Source organism: Hyaena hyaena, unplaced genomic scaffold (genome assembly GCF_003009895.1).
Source record: "Hyaena hyaena isolate Hyena2069 unplaced genomic scaffold, ASM300989v1 scaffold_1063, whole genome shotgun sequence".
Taxonomy (NCBI): domain Eukaryota; kingdom Metazoa; phylum Chordata; class Mammalia; order Carnivora; family Hyaenidae; genus Hyaena; species Hyaena hyaena.
In genome coordinates, this window is record NW_024081688.1 from 262,895 (window position 1) to 280,783 (window position 17,889).

Genomic DNA, 17,889 nt, shown 5'->3' on the forward strand with positions numbered 1-17,889 from the left:
TGGTTTATCTATACCATGGAATACTACACGGCAATGAGAAACAATGAAATCTGGCCATGTGTAGCAACCTGGATGGACCTTGAGGGTGTTATGCTGAGCAAAATAAGTCAGGCAGAGAAGGACAAATATCATATGTTTGCATGTATAGGAGGACTAGGAGGAACTTAACAGAGGACCAACCGGGAGAAGAAGGGGGAAAATGGTGGGGGAAAGGGAGAGAGGCAAACCATGAGAGACTCTTGAATGCTGACAAAAACTGAGGACTAATGGATGTGGGGGGGGAGGAGGGATGGGCATGGAGGAGGACACTTGTGGGGATGAGCACTGGGTGTTATGTGGAAACTAATTTGACAATAAACTATTTGTAAAAAAAAATAAATAAATAAAACACTGACTATCTCAAGTTTTAAAAAAATAAATAAATAAAATTTTTCCAAATGTCTAGTCTTCTTTTTTTTTTTTAGTTTTGACTTTTGTTTTTATTTATTTATTTATTTATTTTTTACAAATAGTTTATTGTCAAATTAGTTTCCACATAATGTCTAGTCTTCTAAAAACAATGTTATGTCACTCAGGATCCAAATAAAATCCATACTGGGGTGCCTGGACGGCTCAGTAGGTTAAGCGTCCAACTTCAGCTCATTTCATGATCTTGTGGCTCATGGGTTTGATCCTCATGTCTGGCTCTGTGATTAGCATCTCAGAGCCTGAAGCCTGCTTTGGATTCTGTGTCTCCCTCTCTCTCTCTGCCCTTCCCCCACTCATTCTGTCTTTCTCGCTCTCTCAACAATAAGTAAATGTTTTAAAAAATTTAAAAATCTATACAATGCAATCAAATACATCTCTGAAATATCTCTTATTATGTAGGATGCCCACTGGCCTCTCCCTTTTTCTGAAATTTGTTTACTGAACAAATGCGGTTGTTGGCTTTAATTTCCAGAAGTATTGATTTTACTGATTACCCAATGTTCTTCTGTCCTCTGTATTTCCTATAAATTGTTAAGTAGATCTAGGCATTCAAGTACAACTGTTTAGCAAGAATACATCATTGGTGTATTGTAAGACTTGTTTCTAAGAATGGAATGAAAGATAGTTTCTGCATGCTAAGCTTTAGTGCCCAGGGTTGGGGAATGGAGTCAACAGAGTAGGAAATTCCTTTCAGTGTTAAAAAATTGTAGTAAATAATAATATCATATGAGCTACAAATTTAAAACCCATGCAGATGTGAACAGTTTGGTGTTAAAATAAAATAAACAAAAACAAAAATCTGACCTTTCAAATATGGATGACAGACTGAAACCATATATTTTAGCTCTAATCAAAACTTTTTCTATCTATATACCTATATATAGAACAGTACCGTCGTTTATATATTTGTGTATGTCATTTATATGCATGGGCGAATATGCACCCATGCATATATGCTGCATGTCTATACATAAACACCATAGTATATTTCATATAACCATATATGTTACTATAAACAGTTAATAATACAGTTGAATATACATAAAAGGTATCTATACACAAAGAAATGAAAAGGACAGGAAATAATAGCTATAAGAGTTTGAAAGCTGCAAAATATATGGGTAGGTGGAAGCTGATTTAGAAGATCTAAACAAGTCAAATGCTAAATTGGCAATAGGAAAGACAAAATGATGCAACCTAGTTTCCACTGCAAAATTCTCAAACAGGCTCAAAAGCTTGTGGTATGGGAACTTCTGCAAGTGGGGATAAAGTTGGGGTTAAAAATCAAGCGATCAGTTTCCAGGCTATTTAACAGTTAGATGTTCTCTGGTCTCTTCTTCCTCCCCACATAGTTGGGAATGTGCTTTCTATGTTCCCACTCAATCAGAGGACTAGCATTTTATTCTCTGGAGGGTAAATGCAGAACTGTGGGATACCACATCTAGTTGAGAGCAGGTGTACTATTCTAACAAAAATGACCTCCAAGCCTTCTTCTTTCTCTTGACTTCTAGGATACGAAGAGCAGTATATATGCGTGTGACATGAGACTGGAAGCACCCTGTCTGGGAAATTCAATCAACTCCAGAAAAATGACCTAAATATAATAATACTAGGGATTCCCCCAAGGAAAAGGCCCGTCCACCCACACTACCTTAATTGAAGCTCACAGTTGATAAGCCCCATCCATTTCATGGAACTTACAATCCAATTCAGCTTTTGAGCGTTCTACTGCTAAATACGGATAAATATCCAAAGATTGCGAGAAATTTGAGAAAAGCTTATGATATTTATTCTAATAATATGAGAAGAATAAATAAATTTGGAGACTATGCAAAAAGGAAAAAACAACTTCGGAGAAACTGGGTGGCTCATTCAGTTAAGCATCCGACTTCAGCTCAAGTCATGATCTCGTGGTTAAGGGGTCTGAGCCCTGCATTGGGCTGACAGCTCAGATCCTGAAGCCTGCTTTGGATTCTGTCTCTTTCTCTCTCTGCCTCTGCCCTGCTTGTGTGTGTACTCTCTCTTCCTCTCTCTCTCAAAAATAAGTAAACATTAAAAAAATAGAAAAACTTCTAAAATAGTGTAATTATCTCCAGATAAACAAAAAATCAACAGAACTATAAAAAAGAATATTCAGAGGAAAAAAAACTTCTTATAAATTAAAAATAACAGAAATGAAAAACCAGTAAAAATGTTGGATGACCTGAAACTAATATAACACTGCATGTTACCTACACTGGAATTAATGATGATGATGATGATGATAATAAAAGGTTGCATAGTTTCTCAGAAAGTAGAATAAAACCCAAAAGAGAAAACAAGAGAAAAAAGATGTAATTTTTTAAAAAGGATCAGAATAGGAGATCCATATGCTAAAAATAAGGATAAAAACAGGGACTGAAGGGACTCCAATAAACAATTTAAGAAAAATTCCTCCAATCTAAAGACATTAGACTAAGAGCATCATACCCAGAACAACATTATGAGCTTTTAAAAAACTGGGAAAAGGAGAAGATAGATAGCATAGATAAACAGATACTTGAGGACACCAGTAAAAATGCTTGAGAGTTCTGAGGAAATAGGGTTTTCAATCTAGAATTCTGTAACCAGCCAAACTATCATAAAGATTTTCATCATATATTCAAGGTCTCAAAAAATTTACCTCCCATATACTCTTTTCCCAGGAAGTTATTGAAGGCTAAACTCTATCAAGCTGGGAAGCAAATCAAGAAAGAAGATGCTATGGGATACAAAAGCAATTAGTTCAAAAGAAAGACAGAGAAAAATTCTAGGGTGATGAAAATTACGGAAGACCCTAAGATGACAAGTGTCAGGCCGACCTAGAGGGCACCCAGTCTAGATTAGAGAAGACTAAGAAGCTGTGGGTAAGATCATTCAAGAAGACAAACTTGATGAAATATCTATGTGTTTGAATATGGTTGAAGGACATTTTGCATAACTTGGGTGGAGGAAGTTTTGGGATGAGAGAAAACTACATATAATATATAAAAAATATGAAAAGTTCAATAGGATGAGGAGTTAGTATATTACTGGCTTAATACCAAATGGCATTTACATAAGTAAAATAAGTTGAACAATGAATAATGACCTAACCAAAGCAAATATACTAGGAGGAAAGGCTAGGGAAGTGTGCTTGTACGGTAGAGGCAATAAAAGAGAGCTAAGTTCTCATCCTCTGCTTTAAGGAAGACAACAATGACTAAGCAGAAGAATTTAAAAGTAGTAATATATACCTATTAAGACAGAGATACTGAAGTAAATGCCAAAAGAATCAGATCATCCAAAAGAGTTGGAAGTAAATGGCTTTAGGGAGCAGGCAAAGGGGGAGGGAGGTATAGAGGGACTGTTATTTTCACAACCAGCTCTGAACCACTTAACAGATGACCATATGGGAAGGGAAGGAAAAATAAGACATAAACAGAGAGGGAGGCAAACCATAGAGATTCTTAAATACAGAGAACTGAGGGTTGATGGGTGTAGGAGTTTGGGGGATAGGGATAATGGGTGATGGGCATTGAGTATGTAAGTGATGAATTACTGGAATCTACTCCTGAAACCAAAACTACACTGCATGTTAGCTACCTTGAGAATATTTTTTAAATTGCATATAAACTACGTATTTAGCTTAAAAATATAAAAAAGTAATCTGTCACTTTTGCTACTCTAACTTCATCAATAACATTGAAGAAAGATTTCCTTAGGGCTTCCTTGTTACCAAATGCTGGACTAAAACCTATAGTCACCACACTGAGGCAGCCCAATGGCTACTGCCTGCAGCACATGGAGCTCCTTATGCCATCCATGGAAGGGCTTTGGGGGTCAACTGAGAGAAGGGAACAGGACACACAGCAAAATGGAAGCCATCTGACATTGGGTAAATATTCAGGTGAGGCCGGAATAAGAAACTAAAAAGCAACTGACGAATGGGAGAAGAATCTGCAAATGACATGACAGATAAAGGGTTAGTATACAAAATCTATAAAGAACTTATCAAACTCAACACCCAAAACACAAATAATCCAGTGAAGAAATGGGCAAAAGACATGAACAGACATTTCTGCAAAGAATACATCCAACACATGAAAAAATGCTCAACACCTCTCACCATCAGGGAAATAGAAATCAAAAGCACAATGACATACCACTTCACACCTGTCAGAATGGCTAACACTAACGACTCAGCCAACAACAGATGTTGACGAGGATGCGGAGAAAGAGGATCTCCTTTCCACTGCTGGTGGGGATGCAAACTGGTGCAGCCACTCTGGAAACAGTATGGTGGTTTCTAAAAAAATTAAAAGTAGAACTACCCTACAATTCAGCAATTACATTACTAGGTATTTATCTAATTTACTCCTCAAATCACTGTTGCACTATATGCTAATGTCTTAGCCTCAGCAATCAGACAACAAAAAGACATAAAGGGCATACAAATCAGCAAGGAAGAAGTCAAACCTTCACTATTTGAAGATGACATGATTCTCTATTCAGAAAGCCCAAAAGACTCCACTAAAAAATTGCTCTAATATACGTATTCAGCAAAGTTGCAGGCTATAAAATAAATGTGCAGAAATGTATTGCATTTCTATACACCAATAACAAAGCAGCAGAAAAAGAAATCAAGGAATCGATCCCATTTACAATTACACCGAAACCAATAAAATACCTAGGAATAAACCTAACTAAAGAGGTAAAAAGATCTGTACCCTGAAAACTATAGAAGATTTCTGAAAGAAATTGAAGAGGACACAAAGAAATGAAAAGCATCTCATGCTCGTGGATTGGGAGAACAAACATTATTAAAATGTGTATACTACCCAAAGCAATCTGCACATTTAATGCAATCCCTAACAAAATACCACCAGCATTCTTTGCAGAGCTAGAATAAGCAATCCTAAAATTTGTATGGAACTACAAAAGACCCTGAATAGCCAAAGCAATACTGAAAAAATAAAACAAAACTGGAGGCATCATGATTCCAGATTTCAAGTTATGTTACAAAGTTGTAATCATCAAGACAGTATGGTACTGGCACAAAAAGAGACACATAGATCAATGGAACAGAATAGAAAACCTAGAAATGGACCCACAACAATATGGTCAACTCATCTTCGACAAAGCAGGAAAGAATATCCAATGGAATAAAGACAGTCACTTCAATAAATGGTGCAGAAGCCTGGATGGCGACATGCAGAGCAATGACACTGTACCACTTTCTTACACCATACAAAAAATAAATTCAAAATGGATGAAAGACTTAAATTTGAGACAGGAAACCATCACCATCAAAATCCTAGTGGAGAACATAGGCAGCAACCTCTCTGACCTACGCCATAGCAACTTCTTACTATATATGTTGCCAAAGGCAAGGGAAACAAAAGCAAACCCAAACTCCTGGGACTTCATCAAGATAAAAACTTCTGCACAGTGTCTGCACAGTGAAGTAAACAATCCACAAAACTAAAAAGCAGCCTATGGAATGGGAGAAGAAATCTGTAAATGACTTATTAGATAAAGGGTTAGTACCCAAAATCTATGAACTTACCAAACTCAACACCCAAAAAACAAATAACCCTGTTAAGAAATGGGCAGAGGATATGAATAGACAATGTTCCAAAGAAGACATCTAGATGGCTAACAGACACATGAAAAGACACTCAATGTAACTCATCAATGGGGAATATAAATAAAACCACAATGAGATGCCACCTCACACCTGTCAGAATGGCTAAAATTAACAACACAAGACATGACAGATGTTGGTGAGGATGTGGAGAAAGGGGGACACTTTTGTACTGCTGGTGGGTATGCAAATTGGTGAAGCCACTGTGGAGAACAGTATGAAGGTTCCTCAAGAAAATAAAAATAGAAATTTTTCAAGATCCAGCAATCTCACTATTAGGTATTTAACCAAAGTATACAAAAATACAGATTCGAAGGGGTATATGGATCCCAATATTTATAGCATCATTATCAACAATAGCCAAAATATGAAGAGAGCCCATGTTCATCAATTGATGAATCAGTAAAGAAGATGTGGTATGAATATACATTGTAATACTACTCAGCCATCAAAAATAATGAAATCTTGCCACTTGCAATGACATCAATGGAATTAGAATGTATCATGCTAAGTGAAATAAGTCAATCAGAGAAAGACAATTACCATATTATTTAACTCATATGTGGAATTTAAGAAACACAACAGGTGAACATATGGGAAGGCGGAGAGGAAAGAGAGAGGGAAGCAAACTATAAGAAACACTTAATGATAGAGAGCAAACTAAGGGTTGATGAAGGGAGGTAGGTGGGAAATGGGCCAGGTAGGTGATAGGTATCAAGTAGGGCACTTGTGATGCAGACTGTTGTATGTAAGTGATAATTCACTGAATTATACTCTTGAAACCAATATAGCACTGTATGTTAACTAAAATCTAAATAAATTAAAAAAAAGATTGACCCTTAGAAATTTCACTTTTGTGCTGAGGCCTGAGTATTTTGTGATCTTCAAGAAAGAGACAGCTTTCTTGACAGCTCTTGTGGGCAAGTTAAGAGAAAGTTTCTCTGATTCCTTCCTTATCATTCTCTGGTCGTTTATGATTTTCCAAATGCCACGTCTAGCAACCATTTCTCAGTATTTATCCTTTGTACACATCTGCAACATTTGACCTTGCCAACAATCTGTATATTCCAACATGATTCTTATTCTTTTCTTTATTTTTGTGACCCACATTACTGTATCCTTCCCTGGTTCTCCTCATCCCTCTGTGATGAGTCCTTCTGTAGGCCTTCTTTGGCAGGTAGTGATCATGTAGTTGTCTTGGTTCTCTTGCTGAAGAGCTTGTAGGCAGGTGGGACAGGAATATTCAAGAAAAATGTGATAGAAATAATGAGAACAACCACAATTCTATCAACAATGATTACAGCAACACAGCCAGTAGGACACCAGTCATGGTTATGATGTTGATGAAAACAATGCAACCAACTACAGTAGACAGTGTGATCAGCTGCAGTACTTCCTGTGTCTAAGGCTAGAAAGAGTTTATCGGCTGGACAGGGAAAATTTATTTTGACATCCTATTGACTTTTATTGGCCAAGTTACAAACAAATAACCCAAAGACCCAGACCTTATTTATAAAATATCTGTTATGTATTTATAACCTGGCCAGGTACAAAAAGGCTTTCCAGTGATACATATGATAAAACTGAATTACAAATATGGGTGAATAGAAAGAAGACACCAACACACCAAAAATATCACTCTAATATATAAAAATACACATTCAACGCAAAGCTTAAATCATTAAAGTTGCTGTTCTGACATTTACTTTTTAAAGAACCCTGCTGAATGACATATCAGATAAAGGGCTAGTATCCAAAATCTATAAGGAATTCACCAAACTTCACACCCGAAAAACAATCCAGTGAGGAAATGGGCAAAAGACATGAACAAACACTTCTCCAAAGAAGACATCCAGACGGCCAACAGACACATGAAATGATACTCAATGTCACTCATCATCAGGGAATTACCAACCAAACCACACTGAGATACCACCTCACGCTGGTCAGAGTGGTTACAATGAACAAATCAGGAGACTATAGATGTTGGCGAGGATGTGGAGAAATGGGCAGCCTCTTCCATTGTTAGTGGGAACGCAAACTGGTGCAGCTGCTCTGAAAAACAGTGTGGAGTTTCCTCAAAAAATTAACAGTAGAACTCCCCTATGATCCAGCAGTAGCACTGCTGAGAATTTACCCAAGGGATACAGGAGTGCTGATGCATAGGGGCACATGTACCCCAATGTTCATAGCAGCACTCAACAATAACCAAAACATGGAAAGAGCCTAGGTGTTCATCAACTGACGAACAGATCAAGAAGATGTGGTTTATCTATACAATGGAATACTACATGGCAATGAGAAAGAATGAAATCTAGCCATTTGTAGCAACATGGATGGAACTGGAGAGTATTATACTAAGTGAAATAAGTGAGGCAGAGAAAGGCAGATACCATATGTTTTCACTCATGTGTGGATCAGGAGAGACTTAACAGAAGGCCATAGGAGAGGGGAAGGGGAAAAAAACAGTTACATAGAGGGAGGGAGGCAAACCATGAGAGACCCTTAAATACTGAGAACAGACTGAGGGTTGATGGGGCATGGGGGAGAGGGGAAAATGGGTGATGGACACTGAGGAGGCCACTTGTTGAGATGAACACTGGGTGTTATATAGAAACCAATTTGACAAACTATATTTAAAAAACTAAATACAAAGGAGGAAAAAAATAGAGAAAAAAAATCTCAAGACAGAAAAATAAATAAATTAACAGTTAAAAAAAACCCTCTGCTCTTCCAAGTGAGGTATGTATATAAAATATTCAATATATCTTAAATTTTCAGAGCATTTTATATATCCATATGAAAACCTTTATGATAGCACTGCTAGAAAAATGTTTAATGACAAAAATGTATGCTAGTCTGTCTACAGTTAAGCATAATTATTTTAAGCTAATATTAAATAAAATAGAGCTAATTTTATTTTAGAAACCTAATCTTGATATAAAATTTTGTTGAAATTTATAACTTTTCAGAAAACACATCATAATGCTCTCACACATCTAAAAGAATATCCTCCAGCACATAATCAAAACTGAAACATATCACCATCTTGCACCAAATCTGGAATTAATGTGTAATCTTTTCTTTTTATCTCCTCTAAGAAAACTGCATACAAGGATTGAAGAGACAGAAGAGTGGCTCAGAAAGCTTGCCAATGGCAATGGTGCTTGTCTTGAAATGCCAGAATCATTTCTAGAGCATGCCACTTTCATGGCATACTGATAAAGAAAGTCTTAGTAAAACCAAATTATTCCTAATAAGTTTTAGCACTAAAGGTGACTTTGGTAACTGATGTGAAGCCAGGCTGATCACATGAATGTGAGTGTGCTAAACCCAAATGGTACTTGCGTGTGAAAGCACTTTTGAGTATCTTAATTCTTTTTCTTTATTTTTTTGTCAATTTGCTCCAAGTCCTTATTTATCACTCAGCTTTCTGCTAATTTACATTACATTCAGCTTTCTCCTCTTAACCACTAAATTCTTCTGTACCTCAAGAAGGTCTTGAAATACCCCTTTCTTCCAAGAAGTTCCCCTTGACTTGTTGGAATAATAGTCCTTGAACCACCTCATTTGGATATGGGGTTTTTATCTGCCTACCTTCAATTCTCTGAGCCATAAAAGCACATACTTGTCCTTCTTTTGCTTAAGTTTTATTATCCGCTAGCACTTACAGGCTTCCTTGAGCAATGTCACTGATGGAGGGACAGCAGAAATTATGTTTGGCTGGGAGGAAGAGCTGGCCATGGTTAAATTAAAGAGCAATGAAGCCAGACAACTCTGAGTGTGACAAATCCTGCCCTTACCAGCCTTGTAATCTTGAAGTCACTAACTTCTCTCTTAAATCCTGATGGTCTCATCTGTGAAATGGACATAATACTGTCTAGCTCATTAGGTTGTCATAACATTATTGGGAGGGCTAAATGAGATAATCTGGTGCAATGCCTAGCATCGTTAAGACCCCGAACAAGTAGAGATTAGGTGGACAGCTGATAAATGCTTTCTGACAATGATTAGGCAAATACAAGGTAAACTAAAACTTAAGTATTTATTTTGTGTGTTAAAACTATACATATAAAAGTTATATAGCAAATGAAGATGCTGGCATAAAGACTCTTAGGGAAAAAAATGACAACTAAATTATATCTTGTATTAAAGACACACTCTTTATTGGATTGAATGTTCTGTACTAGATATTTAAAATAACACAGACATTCAGGATTGCAGATTTATAATTTAGTTCATAATCATGTTAAATACAATAGTTACTATGCTTAGAAGAGACAATATTCTGTATATTTCTTAATAAGTTTCATGAAGCAAATTCATAGAAATTAACTTTTACTTCCAGTGAGTATGATTTCCCCCATACACCACATGAACAAACATAATAACATTGACTTATTTTATTTTAATTTTTATAATGTTCATTTATATTCGAGAGAGAGAGATGGAGTGTGAGTGGGAGAGGTGCAGAGAGAAAGGGAGACATGGAAACCAGAGCAGGTTCTAAGCTCTGAGCTGTGAGCCCAGAGACCGACCCGGGGCTCGAACTCATGGACTGCGAGATCATGACCTGAGCTGAAGTTGGACTGAGCCACCTAAGAGTCCCAACACTGACTTATTTTAAATAATGGATATTGTACTTGGCTATACTGTACTCTAAAATTACTTGTATTAGTAAAGATTAATTTCAGCATTAAAAAAGGGAATTCTGTGACATCCACAGAAACATCTGAGAACTCTGACAGCCTACAGGTAAGAGAATTACTCAGTTTTCTGAAGCAACTGGTTATGATGCAGCTACAGAGGGGAAGCTGACTTTGAAAGAGGTCACGGTGCCCTACACCTATTCTGGTAAATGAAGTCATCAGCGAATGTAGGACAAATGGCACAAGTTTCATCAGCAGTCCCTACTGGCTGGTAACAGAGGAACATCTTTGAATCTTCAGAAAACATAGACTCTGCCAGAGCGGTGTTCTATTAGCTACCAAGCAGGATACTTCAAAGGGAAAGGAGCGGTGGAGAGAAAAGACATTGCCAGAGGGGAAAGGAGGGAACAGTAGTGGGCAGGAGTGCCAGCTGTCACCAGGGGGCCTGGCTTGTTCTTTAAGAGGCAGTGAAGGCTGTGGTTGTTTATACCAGCAGCTACTGGGGCATCCAAGCTCCACTACAGTTAACAACTGGATCCTCAATGACACGCAACACGTTGACATGAAAGGGCACATTAAATTATGAGTGAATGGGACAAAGAATGGCTACACACTGAAAGGTGCTTAATGTTTATTAGTTCAGTGAGAAATAAAAATTAGGGAGAAAAATACAAAGTTAACTCATGGACATCTGGGCCACAAATAATCTATCCCAAATATTACGATTTCTTAAGCAGACTGCAATTTTTCTTAAAATCCACTTGAGTTAGGAGAGTTAGAGGCATTTGTATTTTTAAGTACAGATGTACAGTTTAGGGCAGTTAAAATTCTAAAGATGTCTAAATATAACTTTCTAAATTTCTTCTTACCAATCACTCCATGTTTCTTGGAAGTGCAGACACTAAAGTCTAGCATATGAGGCACTGAAGAATGCCTTTGTTACATCATATACCATCTGAAAACCCTCTCTGGAAAGGTATCGCTTCCTGCAGCATTCATCATGCAACACCTAGCTAAGAATATGTACATTTAAAGGCATTTTAAAGCAAAACAGGGCCTAATGTAATAAAAATGACAAAACAAATTACTGCTTGAGCATTTCAAACAAGGTCATTTTGGTTGAAATAAAACATACCAACGTCTTTCTAAGCTACCAATTTGGGGAAAAGAGACAGAGATTGCAAACCTAATGCTTTATATACTAATACCTTTAGCACACTTAACAAAGTGATACAAATTTATTGTTATCTTTAGACTGTCCTTACTTTGGAGGTATTTATGTTTTCATCATAGTTGAAGAAGCAGTTTGGAAACAGGTGAGCTGCAAATGCATGCTACTCTTGAACTTGTTCAGCAGCTCTTCCAGTAACCTGCAGCAAGGAGAGACTATTTTACAACCCGGCAGAGTGAAGGTTGCCTCGCAACATAAGAAAATATGCAGGGGAGCCAACAGCCCAGTTTTAGCTTCTACTCATTGAAAAGTTATTTAGTTATGAATTCTTAACGACAGAAGCAAATTAATCAAAAAAGCCAATCAAAAGGAATACACACATAAACACACCTGTACAGTTTTATATAAAAATCTCCCTCCTGTCTCCTTTAGATTAATTAGATTTCTCCCTAAAACACATTAACGTTTGGACCTGTACTTTTTAAAAATTCACTTAAAAAAGTTATATATACTGAAATATAACTCTTTTTGGCATACAGTTCTATGAATGTTGATGAACACATATTAGCAACCTAATAACTCCCATAATTGGGTCACAGAATAGTTCCATCACCCTCCAAATTCTCTTGTGTTGCCCCTTTGTGGCCACCTTTCTTTTCATCCTGACTCCTCACCAACTAACGGTCTATTTTCTGTTCCTACTATCTTGCAGTTTTGTCTTTTAACAAATATTAGAGAGTGGTAAACTCAAGTGGTGAATTAAGCACCAAAGAGTAAGGGTTAGTTCTAATTCCACTGGGTAAATCATTATACTAATTGATAATTAGTTTCTTAACTGGTTTGATGTATAATTTTAGAGCCAGAAAGGATCTTAGATTTCATTTGGTTCAGAAGAAGCAAGTTTAATGACACTGGGGTCAACAGATTATTTCATGAGGTTAACAATGTTCAAAATTAGAATACTGTCTCCATGTGACATTTTCCTCCCATTTTCCCAGACTTATGTGTTCTCTCTGCCCTCTGAGTTTCTATAACATTGACCTGTGCAAAATCACAGAGTCTACAGCAAGGTTTTCATGTCTACAGACTGATCAGCCAAATGCAAAGCCAGGTGGACTTCAGTTTTGGTTAGTGAAGGAGCAAAGACCTACATTATTTCCGCTGCTTCAGTTGAGGGTAGGTTGAGCATTTATAAAATTTGCCTGGCCTACATTTTGTCTCAGGTCAGAATTTCCTGTTTTATAAGTAGCAAACTTTAATCTCTGACCAAGACCATTAACAAAGTATTACTTAAAAATATACAACTTTATTATGGCATGTGTACAAACTTATTTTCTTAATACTTTATATTATATAAAGTAAAAAACTGACATGGATGAACTACTCAAAGGAAAAAAATTATTAAGTGTTGCATTTGATCATGCTGTCCTTTTTACATTTCTCTAAGTATTATCTTAAAAATACTTAGACAAAATAAGACAATAATATACTTTACTGAATGAGTCAAAATAAACTTTCTTAAAATATTTTCTGTATTAGTCACTTAAAGCAAAAAAGGAACTAATTTCTTAACTGTCATAAACCCAGAGGGAAGGTTTTATCTTATTCTGTCACTTCAGAGACAAGCCAGGTACAGCCAACATAACGCATACTATCAAAGACTATTAAGTACTGCTCTTCCTTAAATACAAATCATTACCTATACCAAGAATATTTTTAGGTAACAAAACCTCATTCAACACAGCTTAACTGGCCCTTGAAAATAGCATATAAAACTTACTTTTTATCTGCTCCACTTGAGAGCTGAGGCAGAGCTTCCAAAGCCTGTTTAAAACTAGACCTGAAACACAGACCAACAAAATTTAAGTGGAAACATTTCATATTTCTAGGGGGAATTAAGAGCATCATTAAAAATTCTTAAGCATATCTTAAATATAAAGAAACCAGTATAAGCCAGTGAAGCATGTAGAAATATGAGAAAAAGTAAAAGTGAAAAACAATAGAAAAAGTAAAAGTAAAAGTTGAGGCTATAGGGTATAGTTCCAACACAGAGGCCTTGTAGAAGTAGGGTCAAAAACTCAACTACAAAATGAAACAGAAAAGCTAAAAGAGAGACTGATTTTTACAAAAGGTGCTACTCACAGTAGATGAGAGCTTAATGTGGACATGTTTAATTTTTAAAAAGTCTTTTCAAAACAAAACTGAAGTACTAAAGCAACCGGTAAGAAAAGAAGGAAACTAAGTAGAAATAGGGATGGTCTTGTGATAGAGTACACAAATGGGGACATTTTATTGACATGTACAGGGTCTGATTTACAGCCAATCTCTTATAATAACTAAACATGGTCTCTGGGATTTAGTTATTATTACATTTAAAATTTGTAGAATAAGTAGAGATTGATAATTGATTTTAACTTCAACATCATTTCTTTTCATAAAAAATACAAAAAGGTGCAAATTAAAAAACAACCAACTTAGTAAGCTTAACTCTTTAAATTAGAAAGTACGAGAAAAGTTACTAAATCAAATAAGCATTTTAGGGGAAATTATTTGGTAGTAACTTGTACTTGCCACTAAGTAATAATTTTTACTTCTTATCTCTTCTTTTATAACTTGTTGACTATGGGTAAAGAAATTAATTATTCTTGACTTTAAGGTGCTTTTTATTTTGTTTTATAAAAACAGATCCTCATTATTGTACTAGTAAATATACTTTTGAGCAATGTTTCTCCAATTTGTGGCAAATATCACAGCAACAAGTAGACTACAAAGTCCCAATAGATTATAAAAACTGGTATTGGGAAGCTTCAGTTGTTCCTGGTTAAGGCAGGGATAGGTCATAGATTGTTGGGACATAGCCTTCTTTCCAAACTGAAATTGATTTTCCTCTTTCCTAATGTGGAGAGGTGTGTCTGTTGTTATCACCACCATCATCTTGTTTCCTATAAACATTTTCTCAATCAATCAAAAAAAATGTAATGATATTATTCTTTATTTTTACATAATGACAATAATGATGATGATGAAGAGGATACCATCAATTGTTTGTAATGCACCGATAGCTTGGAAGGTAACTTGGCATATTTTTTCACTTAATTCTCCTAAAACTTTGTCTATAAACTATTATCTTTCTTTTATAGATAGGCAGTTAAGCTTAAAGGTTAAATTAGTAGGAATAAATATCTAGGTACTTACACAAAGCATGCATCCACATCACATTTGGACTGAGTGCCCTCTATCATCTATTATTTAACACTTTGTAGAAAAATGATGGCTGGGAAAAGGAGTCATTAAATAACTAACATGGGGAAATGACCAGAAATGGCTTCTAGTCAGCCATCATGAACAGGAATAAGAAGCTAAATTCATTCATTAGGAAAAACTTTTAAAATGTCCTTAAACATTTTATTTGTATACTACTTACATTCTCAGGCATATTAACAATATAACCCAGTATTTCCCAAGTAATATTGCCAATGGAATAAACAATTTTGTATAGGCAAGTAGTTAGTGATGTTTCAGTTTACCTACTGATATTTCGATGATAGGAAATCCTGACTTTCATTCAAAACAGCTAAAAATTATCATCAAATTTCCACTACAAAATTTTGCAGAGAAACCACAAGGCTTCCTCTTATGCTGATATTTACAATGCTTAAGCTGTCCCTCAGAGTCTACTATGAATAGAGTAAGACTCAATTTTTATTTTCTCATTTTTAAAAAAAGTATGTAATTTCTGCTATTATCATTTGAGATTGAGATTTATCTTAGTGAATGAAAAACAAAATCATATTAAATATTTTTTGTTTTATATTATGCTAAAGAAACAGTATTAGGAGTCATTGGCTTATGCTTTTTAGGTAAAAATTAATCAAATATAAACTTTATTACATTACAATCATGAGCACTCACTCTGATCAGTTACCTTTACAAAGGATTTTATATACTAATAAGATAAGCTTTATTTTTAGTGAAGCACTCAGAACACGAATGTTAAGCAACTCACTTGCTTTCAGGTGTCAGGTGAATAGCCACAGTATCCCTCAAAGCACAGATTTCAAGCCGTGCCTGAAGATGAGAAAAGGACAAGTGACAATACAGAACTGCATCAATTATTAAACTGAAACAAGTGATATGGGGACAGTCTCCAGCCTGCTTACTGCAGGGACAGGGTTGACAGAAGACTACTGCCATGGAGTTACCCCCCACCTGCCATGGTGACTCTTATGAACAGATTTTCTAAAACACTCCATAGAAATCAGCTACAATAAAATATTATTTTACTGAAAATTAACTTAGAGTCAAGTATGTCTGTGTGAGGGCAGAGAGCCAGATAACTTATTATAAAAGGTTCAACCTCTGCAAGGGTTTCCCCACAATCTGTATTTACTACCTAACTAGTAATTTTTCCTTTGGTCTATTTGAGAGGAAGCTAAATTGACACTATCCCTGGATTATAGCCCCACAACACAGATTTAAGGAAGTGGATTGGCTTACTTCCTTACACCTATGCCCTTTCAGGCACACACTGTAATCTCAAAAGTTAAGATAAAGCTCTGCAGATTCAATGCAATGTCTATTAAAATCACAGCTGGCTGGGGCGCCTGGGTGGCTTAGTCGGTTAAGCGTCTGACTTTCACTTAGGTCATGATCTCGCGGTTCGTGGGTTCGAGCCCCACGTCGGGCTCTGTGCTGACTGCCCGCTCAGAACCTGGAGCCTATTTCAGAGTCTGTATCTCCCTCTCTCTCTGAGCCTCCCCTGCTCATGCTGTCTCTCTCTCTCTCTCACCTAGAAATAAATTAAAAAAAAAAAAATCACAGCTGGCTTTTGTTTGGTTGGTGGTTGTTTTTTACCAGGCTGATCCAAAACAGGCTGATCTAAAACAGACAAAACCATCTTGAAAAAAGAATACACAAATAGAGAAACACTTTCTGATATCCAAACCTACTATAAATCTACAATAGTCAAGACAGTGTGGCACTGTTATATGGACAGAAATACAGATCAGTAGACTAGGAGTGAATGTCCAGGAAAAAACCCTTAACATTTATGACCAATGGATTCTGACAAGGGTGCTGAGACCATTCAATGGGGGAAAGAACAGGTTCTTCAACAAATAGTGCTGGGACAACTGGGTAGCCACATGCAAATGACTGAACCTGGATCTTTTTCTTAATACAAAAATGAACTCAAAATTAATCACAGACATAAATGGAAGGGATAAAACTCTGAAACACAGAGAAGGAGCAGCAGTAAATCTTTGTAATGTTGGGCTAGACAAACCTTCTTAGAAATGATCAAAAGTATAAGCAACAAAAAAGGAGGGGAAGATGGCAGTGTGGTAGGAGGACCCTAGGTTTACCTCATCCCACGAATACAGCTGGATAACTATCAAATCATCCTACATACCCCAGAAATCAACCTGAAGACTGGCAGGACCAACTCCAAAAATTAAGGTAGGGAAGAGGTCACATTAAAGAAGATAGGAAGTATGGAGATGTGGTTTGAGAGAGAAACAGATTGTGGTCACAGAGAAGGACAAAAAACAGACTAGCACATAGGAGAGTGCACAAGGAAAATAAATCCCCATAGCTGTTGGCTTGGAAAGTGATAGGGCCCAAATCTTGTGAGCTCTTAGAATCAGCAAAGCTTAGAGCCTGAGTTTTGTAAAAGGTCAGCAGGAGTTGGAAGATGGCAGCAGCATATGAAGACCCTAGGCTCAGCCTTGTCATACAAATACAGTTATATAACTACCAAATCATCTTAAATACCATAGGAACTGGCCTAAAGACTGACAGAACAAACACTGCAATTAAAGGTAGAGAAGAGGCCACATGGAAAAGGGCAGGAAGTGTGGAGATATGGTGTTGAAGACAGATCATGGCTGCTGCAGTGGGGAGGGAGCCACAGTCACAGAGAAGGGCAAGAGACAGACATAAGGAAAATAAATCCCCAC

General features: G+C 36.4%; 1 protein-coding gene across 5 annotated transcripts in view; it reads right to left on the reverse strand.

Annotated features, from left to right (window-relative positions):
* The window catches only part of EXOC2 (exocyst complex component 2), a 317,437-nt gene that overhangs the window by 18,102 nt on the left and 281,446 nt on the right, over nt 1-17,889 (reverse strand). For 4 of the 5 annotated variants that reach the window (XM_039222095.1, XM_039222090.1, XM_039222091.1 and 1 more), the window contains 3 exons: nt 15,939-16,000; nt 13,713-13,772; nt 11,376-12,131 (listed from right to left, as the gene is read on the reverse strand). In XM_039222095.1, the coding sequence (XP_039078026.1) occupies nt 12,038-12,131; nt 13,713-13,772; nt 15,939-16,000 (216 nt within the window). In that variant the 3' untranslated portion in view covers nt 11,376-12,037. Of the gene's footprint in view, nt 1-11,375; nt 12,132-13,712; nt 13,773-15,938; nt 16,001-17,889 lie in introns of those variants that run through there. The other variant, XM_039222094.1, reaches the window with a different exon arrangement.